This window comes from Etheostoma cragini, chromosome 17 (assembly GCF_013103735.1).
Source record: "Etheostoma cragini isolate CJK2018 chromosome 17, CSU_Ecrag_1.0, whole genome shotgun sequence".
Taxonomy (NCBI): Eukaryota; Metazoa; Chordata; class Actinopteri; order Perciformes; family Percidae; genus Etheostoma; species Etheostoma cragini.
In genome coordinates, this window is record NC_048423.1 from 13830439 (window position 1) to 13842418 (window position 11980).

Below are 11980 nucleotides of genomic sequence, written 5' to 3' on the forward strand. Positions count from 1 at the left end.
CCCAAGAGAATCTTTTTGCTTTGGGAAGAAATTGAGAAGGGTGCAGTGGACAGAATGTCATTATAATCATTGGTCAGACTGTCCACAGAACTAATGTAACCAATAAAGGGAGTTGCAGATGTGATGATGTAGGCGTTAACAATGCAGCAATAAACAAAAAAAGAGACAGTTAATTTCTTGGGTGAGGCAGTGATCATTAGAAAACAGACAAGACAAATAAACCTGTGATTGAGGCGGTCATAATGATATAAAATCAAATGCATCAATGAGTGAGATGGATTATTTTAATGGGTCTTCTGAATCATTATTAACATTTGAGATTCTCAACAATTAGACAATGGTCAGCCAGAAAAGAAAAATATAAAAAGTCAATCATCAAGTACAAAAGTACATTAAAAAAACATCTTTACTGAGCTGGACAGACTGTATATGTAGATGAACTTAGATGCAAGTCTGAGGTTTTAACAAAAGTAACTCCCCCACCATGAGGAGCAGCATGTTGGTAAGAATAATTTAAGACCAGCCACTTCTAATGCTGACAATTTCTTAGGTTTCAGCCATAATACATGAAACCATAAAAGAAATTATTGTATTAATGATTAATTAATAACATTACTTATTAAAACCAAACTTGGTGCTGCATGGTTTCAGGTTTGTATCAATGGCTTAAGAAAGAATAAGTATGGATATAAAATTAAATGTACTATGAATTCCCTGGCTAAAATAAGCAGCTTCTAAAAAAAGGTGGAAAGGAGCCTCGCTACTGTGTTTAGGACCAGAGAACAGAATTTCCGTTGCAGAAACGTAACAGATATTCTGATTATGCTTTTCCTTTTTTTTTTTGTATTCTCTATCCCCTGTGTTAAATCACATACTGAAGAAGACTATAGAGGGTTGTCTCAGGCAACTAATTTCTAAGGGATTCATTTCCATTTGAGTACATACTCCAAATGACTAATGGTGTCGTAATGACCTTAGAGTAGATAAGGGAGAGCTTGGCACTGAGCACCTGCTCATCAAGATATTAGTGTCATTCCATCACTGTGACCAACCAGCCAATCAGTCACCAGCTTGACTTCTACCCTCTTTTTCCCTAGCTGGCGGTATCACACTAAGGGTTATTAGAAAGCAATGCCATTCCAGAGCCTTTTCTAAATCTGATGCTAGCCCATTGTATTCTCAAAGTTATTTTTCACATCCACAAAGAAGAGCCTGAACTCTAGAAAATGTGCAAATGACAAATCATATCCATGTTTGTGAATCTCTTGGTCATGCTATGTTGGAAAAAAAGAAATTCACAGGAGACAAGGCATGAAAAATACTATTTCTGTGTTCACAGAGCATACCGATTGCACACGGCCTGATTTAATGCTGTGGCTCAGGATTTGATAAAATAAGAATTCAAGAGCTTACTTGAATGCAACTAACATTTGAATATCAAAGCATACATTAAGTAGCGCACATCAACCCAAAAAGGGTTACGGTCAGGGGTGTGGGTATAGTAGGGTACAGTATGGGTTTACAGCAACAGTATGTGTGTACATACGTAACAGTACACTCTCTCCTTTATATTGTTGTATTGTGTTTTGTATTATGATTAATAAAATGTACTAAAACCACTAGACAATGCAAATGTCATGACAAAAATGTTTTTTCCATTTTCTATCAACAGATCATCTCCCATTTTTGTGTCTACTGATTGAAGTTGTTCAGATTCACTCTCTAACAAACAGGAATCAAAGTCAAATGATCAACCAGCACAGATTATTGAAATATTTGATATGAGCTGGTTTATTGTAAAAAACTAAATAAATATAACTAATATTGTACCAAACGTTGATGGGGTACTATTTCCTTTGTGAAAAAAGCTGCTTTATGTAAGAAAGAGTTGCACTCTTTCACCACACCAATTACATCTTTCACCTGTTAATTTCTACAGTATATCAGGGGAAGAAGCTTTTAATTGTATGTCCTCTCAGTCGCATGTGTTTTCTCAGCTTGACACTTCCTCCTCTCCATGGTAGGTGGTATAACGGCTGTTATGAAAGCAGGAGCCATTTCCAAGATGTCCAAAATAGGATCAGTTTCCCTAAGCTGGTCAAAAGAGGGAGCAGAAATACTACTGGCCGTTGTCCTAGTCAGTCTGGCACCATGACACCTTTAGCATAATGGTGTGAAATAACAGATAACACAATCCTTTGACATGTGCCCTTAGTAATTAACACTGACAAATAAACACTAATTTCTGTTCTTACTAAGTTGGGGTCATGTGGTGCTAGCAACTGACATTACATTTTATCAAAGCATAACAATGACTGTGCGGTCCACTGTGCGTCTATAACAGAAACGTTTGACACGTTAAAATCTCCTGCTGCCTAGCTTCTACTTCAGTGAGACAAAGTACAAGACCACATTTTCAAAAGGAAAAACCTTGCGCCCCGTAACAAATGATGTGTCATAGAATGTAGCTTTGAATATGCATTGCAGTGCTCTGAATTGAGGCACAAGGTAGACTCTTTGCAATATATTCAATATAAAGGCAATTCATAACCTTGAAGTAACAAATGCAGTAATATCTGGTAGACATCATCTACCAACAGTATGCTACCTCTTCTTATATAATAACATCACTATAACTAATGCAACAACAATCAGATCTTTGATAAAATCCACAGTGATTCACATAAGGAAACACGCATTCAAGCAAACTAGGACTACCTTTAGCCTACCTAGAGGTAAGAGAGAACCTAAATGCATTTGTCTACACATCAGATTATTGTAAACAAATATCTTGCCTTTATTCCCTATAGTTACTCCCCTGACTCTGCTTTATCTTTCTATTTTATGCCTGCCTTCCTTGTCTTGATGCATTTTCAGCATTGCTAGATAAAGTGAAAATGATTCATGAAAACCAAGCCAATAATCTCTAACATCTTTGCTGTTCAGGCATACGCCTCATTGTCATTCCAAACTTTCTGCCACAACAGGTCTTGGCTCACATGCTTCTCTTAATGGCAATGGTAGGCAGTATAGACAACCTGTGTGCTGGAACTGACACACTGTAGGAAACTCTTCAGATACCAAGGTCTAAGATGGAACCCAAAGATGGTATAAACAATACAATTTACAATTTAGCTACACACATATATAAAACACCTCCTCAGGTAACCTACATATCATTTGACTTTGCTGTGTGTGTATGTATGTGTGTGTGTGTGTGTGTGTGTGTGTGTGTGTGTGTGTGTGTGTGTGCGTTCATGCGTGCATGTGTGTGAGGAAATGGGAATAAAAAAGCACAAAGCTTTGAATAACCCTGCTATTTGCCGACAGTAAAAATAAAAAACAGTAACCAGCCAAATTAGAGAAAAACATAGTCCTGAGAAAGAAATATGGTATTTTGGAAAATAGCAAAACATAGCTGTATTACCAAATAGGATTAACTATAATGCCATAATTTAAGACTGGCACAGTCAGAGATACAGCTATGAGAAAATGTCATGTAATATTTAGGAAATATAATATACGTACTGTATATATAATATGCACAACATTTAGTTGACTGTAAGAATCATCTACTCCTACTTAACTGTTTTCACTTGAACTTTACTATAATTATTTACTACATAACGTATTTGACATTTAAACCAATCAATACTAATAACATACTCTAATTGCAATGCAATTCTGCGTCTTCTGGGAGATTGTTTATAGCCCCACACTTTGACTCATTTGAATAAAAAAATAATTATCCCAAACACTAATAGACATCAACTAACAAAAACAAACATGCATAAGACTCCAAACATTGGGCGGAATCTGAGACCACGTTCACACTGCAGGCAAAAGTGGCACAAATTTGATTTTTTGGGGGGGCCAGGTGACCAGGTCAGACATCTTCAGTAGTGTGAACACTCAAATCTTGCCCACATCTATTTTTTTCCCCAATCAGATTTAGACCACTTCCATATGTGGTCCTGAATTAGAACCATGTCTGACCTTTTTCAATGCGGCCGTAGTGTGAAAAACCAAGGGGATTGGAGTCAACTTTTTCTGTCAATCTACATCGAAGTTTTTATGCCCCAGGGGGAGTTAGCCCTATAGACACCGACAGTAAAATTATAACTTGACTTGACAGTACAACGATGGAGCAAGTCAATGGAGGGAGAGTGAGGTGTTAGACCTAATTAGTGTATGGGGAGATGCAACAATTCAATCAAAATTAGAAGGATCATACCGTACCTGCTCAATTTTCATCCTCCTCTTCATCACCTGCTAATTAATGTTACGGCTACCATTACACAAACATTTTGAATAGGGCTGCACAATTAATCACAATTTAAAAAAAATCGCAATATGAACTATTGCAATATCCAAATCGCAGGGGAGTGCATTATTTGTTAAAGGCCAAATATGTGTCAAACCATTCTAAAATAAAGTATTGTGGGGCTGCAGAGACATCCTGGCCTTCAAATCGTATCCTACAGACTTTAAGAATTTTTATTTTCTTTGGTATAGATTGTCGCAAAAAAACACACTTCAGTAATTTTTTTTTCTTTATATACTGTATGTATTACTGAAAATAAGAATAATGACACAAAAATGATCATGCCTTCCAATATGAATCATATTGCAATCACAATATCAATAGCCAAAATCAATAGTCAAAATAATCGCAATTAGATATTTTAAATATCGTGCAGCTCTAATTTTGAAATAAAAGCAAAAATGCATACTTCCTCCATAACCTACCTAACTTTACTGCAACAGCGTGATGTGTCGGATGTCATAGTTATTGTTCTTTTGCATGCATGCGGGTCAGTTCACACACTGGAATCTGATATACAGTAGGCCACATTTTCAAAGGTAATGTGAACAGCCAAACAAAAACATCATATCTGAGCAAAAACTCCTGATTAAGCATTAATACTCGCGTTCTGAACGTAGCCTAAGGTACACCAAAGAACAAAGTATGCTTATCATCTTGTTTGTTCCATCAAATATTTTGTATTAATAATCGTTAACGTTAGTTGGATTGCTAAGTTTAAAGGATTTTTTCACATCTATTTAAAATTTGGTAGATTTTATGCCTGCTGATGTATCTTTAGTATCAAAGACAGACAGACATGATGGATAGATTGATGGACGGGTTAACCAGTCCTCTCCAAAAACTGCAACAGAGTGATTTATCTTACTTACCTTGCTTTTGGCAAATGAATAAATTATTGTAGTAATGCTAACTGGTATTATGTACATTCACACATTTATGTTTTCATGGCTGATTTACTGTAATAAGCATTGACATGGAGATTGCCACGTACTGCATTAGCAAATGTTTGTCCTTGGTAATAGTCCCTCTAATGAATGGTGATAAAAGATTACTGAACACTTTATACACAAAAATGGCTGGGTACTGTCCTTCCTTTCTTCTAGTATAGACTCGACCTTTGAGAAATGAATCTTTGATGATGTGTTGTAAGTTCTCCTAACATCTTACTTTTGGGCCAGTGCGACTTTAATGTGCTAGCTGAGATGACGGACTTACCCTCAGGCGCATCGGCATCACAAATCCTTGTGGTGCCAATAGTAGCATTTCCAGACATAGGACTTGCTGAGGGCATCTGACTCTGATCAAAAACACAAGAGACATGTATCGGTTTACCAAAGGAAACACCACAAACTACTTCATCCGGTAAAAAATAATTGTGGCTTGACAAAAAGGATATTAAATCATATAACAATTTACTCAAATTATAAAATGACAAAAAAACAGAAAAATCCCCCGGGAGTTTTGATTCCAAATGATTCTCTGAGTTTTGCAATGAACAAGTTCAAGATCTGTAGGTGAATAGACAGCAGCAGAGTAAAAAAGACATGTTTACCCTGTGAGTCATACAGAGCTGGTTGTGAAGAGGTTCGTTTCTCTCATTTAAAAAGAGGATGTTTCAGCAAAAACAACACAGTGGTTCATTTTAATTATGTTGTTTAAAAGATTTTTTGAGACGAAGCATCTTAATCACATGTACACATCCACAGAAAAAGAGAAAGAGAGAGAGAGAGAGAAACAGAGAGAGAGCTACATCAGATCACACGGAGGGTATACTGTCAAAAACAGATCCACACAGTAACGCATAGTCTAATACAGGCAGACAGAATTCAAAAAGCACACGAAAGCTGAAAGCCCCGCTACCAGCCTGTAGAGACTCTGCTGCTGCCTACACCCCGCTGGACCAAAGTGGTTTGAATCCATAGACTAACTGACATTGTTGTAGCCCCATCCTCAGAGATAGCCCTCATCAGCTAGAATTTAAAAAAATATCAATACACAGAAATGATCATACCTTTATGCTCACCTGTACAAGATATTTCTGGCTGCCATACATGACATACTGTGGGGCTAGGCTGTAGATCATGTAGCTGGTGTGGAGCACAATCAAGAGAAGAATCATACACAGGAAAAGAAGAGCTTGGGGGCGAGTTTTCTTTGGTCTTATTTTGTACAGCTGAAAAACAAGAAAATGTTAATATTGTTAATAATTGTTAAGTCTAACAAAATCGTCTCTACCTATCCTTCGGTTTTCTCGACAACTGCTCATCCGATCGCTTCACACTTGGCGGGTTTATTGCTGAGGACCCAAACAAGTGCAGCGTCAAGTGCAAGCTCTTGAAATCTACGGGACACATTTATTAGCAGTGCGTTTATAGAAACCGTGTAAAGTAATGAGAGGGGACCGCTTTTAACTGTTACACCGCCAAATGCCACCGGCATGCTGAGGACAGCCCGCTCTCCGTCGTTCATTACAGTACATTCAAGAACAAATAAAGAGAGAGAGAATAGAGAGAACAAAGATGATACACTGCGGCAAACTCAAATGTTTAAAGCATCAGCGGTGTAACTTTTGGAATGAACACTTTTGCTCTCGGAAATAGCCTGGTCCCACATAGCTATTTTAGCTGTTAGCAAATGACGCATAAAGTCTATCTTTGTCAACTAGGTTATCAAAGGTGTATTACTCAGGACCCCAGGAAGGACAGCGTATAAGTTGTTGGACGAGCAGTTCTAGAAAAAACAGCAAGCAGCAATACCGGAGGCCAAGCAAGCGGCACTTTCCAAACAGGCACTTTTTGAACGGACATTGCACTAGTGACGTGGTAATGACATCTGTCTGCTTTAGTTTTACAAGACAGCATAGCATGAAGTAAGGTGGATCAGAAAAGCCAGACAGCCCTTTCGGTCTCTGAGCAAGCTGGGCTTTCTGAGAGCTTCAAATAGTCATTGCTTGGTTATTGCCTGCAGATCCATTTAGGATGTGTTCTAGGCTACCAACTCGTGCTAGTATTGCAATATTTGGAAAGTTTTCTCAGGTAAAAGAGAAGTAGGGTCTATGATGCTTACCCTTATCCAGAAGAACCAGATACCCATGTTGCGAATACCAGCCATGGAGGTGACTACAAAGTACATGGTGATGACTGTGATCAGGATGTAATCCAGTGGGAAAACCTATGATACCAAGGATATAGGTCAACTACATTCTTCACATACACATATAAAGACATAATTGCTTTCAGAGCCAAACATTGGTTTCTTAACAAGGATGCTTGAAGCTCTTAATGAGCAACTATCATCATTACCACTTGGTCTAGCCTAATTATACTAAAGCACGTCTAGCTGGGCACTGTGTATTTTCAGGCATTGTCAAAACTGTTGAACACCAACAACTCCTAACCTTTTCCAAAAAAAATGCAAATAACATTAGTTACAGGTGTAGTACAGACATAAATGCACAGTGCATGTAACATACAGTACATATTAATCAACTATGTTCTGTAACCTGTAATATTCTGATTTAACCTAAAACCTGAACCGTATTAAGTATACAATTTATGGTATGGTGCACTTAATTCCTTAAATATCAAGGTCACACTTCTAAACACGGGCCTTAGACATTAAATCAATGCCACTATCTATGAAGCAATTCTTTAATGGTCTGAGCTGTCAGTCACTGTTTTCCTCTAAATTCTGCTGTAGAATACTAAGTTTGTCCAAACCCGCAGCAATGACATGGAGGAAAAAAACAATGGTCGTGATCTAATATTGTCAATCTCAATAGGTTATCGAGACAAGAGGCTTTTTTGACAACCTATAGCCCATAACGTTGGTAAATATCACATTAAACTGAAAAGATGATAATCATTAAAAAGGTACTAGGCAGGGCTGTTGTATAAGACAGCATTGTACTGCAGGGTTTTCCTAATTTTATCCACCTTTTTGAAGCTTCCAAAGTTTACCCAGGTGACGGATAAATTACTGAATAATAATGTTTGCATCATTGAGCATGACCTTGTAAATGAGCCGTTTCAGAATAAGATCAAAAGCTGGTTTGCAAAAACAAGTGTTGATTAATTTCTGTGTACACTTTCAAAGGTCATCATTTATGTGTAGCAGCAACTATCCTTTATTCTTACTATTTAAAATCTATTGTTATCTTAACTAATGCTTGTCTTGTTAAAATTTCACTCAGACTTGCTCCCTTGAAAGATTCAATTATTTTAAAGTTAGCGGCGAGCTCAATGTTTGTATCTTTGTGATCTTATGGTCTTTGGTCAAATCATACCATATTTAAAAGTAAAAAAATGCTAGTTAAAATTTAAGGCCAAATTACTCCTTTGTTGCTGCAATTTTGTCATTTAAAAGTGAACTTGGAGTATACTGAAGCACATACACTTAAAGTTTTAAACCATTTAAATTATGCTTAATTCACATTGATGATGATGAAAACAAGACAATATGGCTTTAAGCACATCTAAATTAAGGATAATCATTTTCTCAACATGAGAGATGAGAGGATACTCACCGGTTGCAAGGCTAATAAAAGTTCATTCAGAGGATTGGTAAGGTTGGTGCCAAACACTATGAACCCAGAGCTAATGCCAGCAGAATGGAGAGCTTTATCCAAACTGAAACACACAGAAAAAACAATATGTGTATATATTTTGAGCATTACACATTGATACATAATTAAAGGAAACCATTTCACTCTCAACTTCTCTTATACTGCCTGTCATAAGAAGTATGATGTTGCAGCACCTAGTGTGACTTACTTTGAAATGAACAGGGCAACAGTGAACAGCAGTGCAACCAGGATAAAGAAAATACCCAGCAATATCTGCAAAAGAAACAATACATTATGATACCAATCAGTGATATGTACCCACAACTAAAGACGGGAACTACACTACAATGGTGAACCTAATGGCTGAAACCTGGAAGAAAAGGAAAAGATATGTTTACAAAGGCCTCTTAGCAAAGATAACCTTCTATCATGTCTTGTGTCAAGGAGAGACCATATGGCTTGGCGAGTCACAGTTTGGCACTGTTGCCTGAGGTGACAGGGGGAAGCAGTGGCATGGCCCAGACAGAGTAGGGAAGGTGCAACCAGGGAGACACAAGGTGGGTGGCAGCCAAAAAAGAAATACACCCTATTAACTGCTTTCCTTCAGCAGGGCCTTCATAGCTAGTGAACACATAGCAACGTATATAGTATAATGTAAATTTGTTCCAGTGATCTATGGAACAAATCCCATTATGAAAACTCAATCTTTCACCAACATACCTTGATGTAATAACAACGATTGTAGCAAAGCATCAATTACAACTAAGAAACTGATAAGCAAACGTTTTGTCTATATTGTTGATTCTGCCTTGATATAAACAATTTCAAAAGCGAGCTGGCCAGAATGATGAAGATAAAATGTTCTGATTAAACTGCTCTCATCTCTTAATCCAAACAAAAGCCAAAAGAAGAGATAACTTTGTTGTCCTAATACAAAGGAGGAAGCGATAAAATATGGAAAAAAAGGTTTTAAATGATGAAAAGATAGGATTTATTTTCAAATCTTAAATGAAAAGGTGGCCTAGTTTTTTTATGATCCTATCAAACAAAGTAACTATTTTGTGAGGTTCAATCTATTTTTAACGGTATACTGTATATTCGCATGTTCAAGAAGCCATTTTCACCTGCTCTGGAGAAATTACAATCATTTGGCTTATCCCTCTACACCAGTACCAGAGTATAAAGCAAATAAATCTCCCAACTTATTATTGTTTAAATCTGAAATAAAAAATGCAATGCTGTTTATGCCAAACTGACTACAAAGATGCTAATGATCCCAGCTGTTGCACCCTGGTAACCAAGTGGTTTTGGAACAGTGAGTTGATTGGTGGGATTAGGCGGCCTTAAAGGATATGATTTTGAGTCTCTAAAATGAACCTTTTCTAAAACATTAAAGGTTTAAGCTGCACTAACTACCGTAGGAAACGGTGTACAATGTATGGTTATTTTTGGCTGGTGCTAGTATGACACAGGAAAGGGATCAAGGGTGCAGAATGGCGCTGCACTTTAAAAACTTCTCCATAAAGCTCATCTTTGCATCATCTCTAGATGTTTGCCTGGACGAGGCCAGTTGCAGTGTTGGTACCTACATGTTCAAAAGTAAGTACTAATTTAGAAGTCTTAAACAAGGGCTGTTATAACCCATCTCTTTCCCAACCCCCCTTGAGTAAATTTGAATATGGGAACAATGATATAATAATATTGCATATATGAGGTCCAAGTATTGGATGCCCAACCGGAAAAAAAAGGAAAATTTAAAGAGAAGTTTGTGGTTGCTTCAGTTTATCCCTGGGGAACCAAGAGATCCTGCCAGAGAAATGTGAGACTCCCTGAGAGACTTCAGAGTAAATCAGGTGAAGAGATAACCCGTGGGAATCATGTAAATATGCAGTTGTGTAAAGTAGAACTAAAAGTAAATCTGGAGCAGTCTAGATTAGAACTTGAGCCCAATAGAAACAGTTAAGGAGGAAGATGTTGGAGCAGGCAAAAATGACAAGGCTAAATAATGAACCTGGCTAAACAGAAATTCTTAAATTACACAACTATTAGGTGAAAAAAACACAAATCTAACACTGGCAATTAAACAACCGGTTCAATTAAAACAAGGCCAGAACACATAGCGCTTTCTGTGTAAGATCACATCCAATATACAGACATTAAAAAGATTTGTCTTTGCATATAATACAGTCCATATTGAACATATAATTTACTTAAGTGAATGGGAGCAAAATCCATAATGCAGACTCACCTTAAAAGGTCTAAGAGCACTGCCCACTTTAGTGCAGCAGTTCCTCTCTGCAATTTCCAGGTGTCTCCCCCTGCGCTGGAGGACCTGCAGTTTGCCCTCCAGCTCCTGCAGGTTGTTTCTGTCCCTCGAGGAGAGGGGTCGTCCATCTTTACACTGACGAGAAGACCACCAAACAACCAAATACATCAATAAATACACATATGCATGTATGTTCACAACTGACATGGCATAGTTTTAAGCTTTATCTGGGTATGTAAAGTAAACAGCACAACAAATTACCCAGCGATCAAAAAGTAGATGTAACATTCTCTGTGGATACAGTTACTATGCAGTGAATAGATACACTCACCGGCCACTTTATTAGGTACACCTGTCCAACTGCTGGTTAACACTTAATTTCTAAGCAGCCAATCACATGGCGGCAACTCAGTGCATTTAGGCATCTAGACATGGTCAAGAGAATCTCCTACAGTTCAAACCGAGCATCAGTATGGGGAAGAAAGGTGATTTGAGTGACTTTGAACGTGGCATGATTGTTGGTGCCAGAAGGGCTGGTCTGAGTATTTCAGAAACTGCTAATCTACTGGGATTTTCACGCACAACCATCTCTAGGGTTTACAGAGAATGGTCCGAAAAAGAAAAAACATCCAGTGAGCGGCAGTTCTGTGGGCGGAAATGCCTTGTTGATGCCAGAGGTCAGAGGAGAATGGCCAGACTGGTTCGAGCTGATAGAAGGGCAACACTGACTCAAATAACCACCCTAGCAACCAAGGTGGGCAGAAGAGCATCTCTGAACGCACAGTACGTCGAACTTTGAGGCAGATGGGCTACAGCAGCAGAA

At 37.8% G+C, this 11980-nt stretch overlaps 1 protein-coding gene across 1 annotated transcript in view; it reads right to left on the bottom strand.

Annotated features, from left to right (window-relative positions):
- Positions 1–11980, bottom strand: part of lmbrd1 (LMBR1 domain containing 1) — a 49746-nt gene that overhangs the window by 6620 nt on the left and 31146 nt on the right. The window contains exons 9-14 of the mRNA XM_034898300.1: positions 11140–11292; positions 9100–9164; positions 8853–8955; positions 7394–7498; positions 6351–6500; positions 5543–5624 (exon numbers count right to left, since the gene is read on the bottom strand). Coding sequence (XP_034754191.1) covers positions 5543–5624; positions 6351–6500; positions 7394–7498; positions 8853–8955; positions 9100–9164; positions 11140–11292 — 658 coding nt within the window. The remainder of the gene's footprint in view (positions 1–5542; positions 5625–6350; positions 6501–7393; positions 7499–8852; positions 8956–9099; positions 9165–11139; positions 11293–11980) is intronic.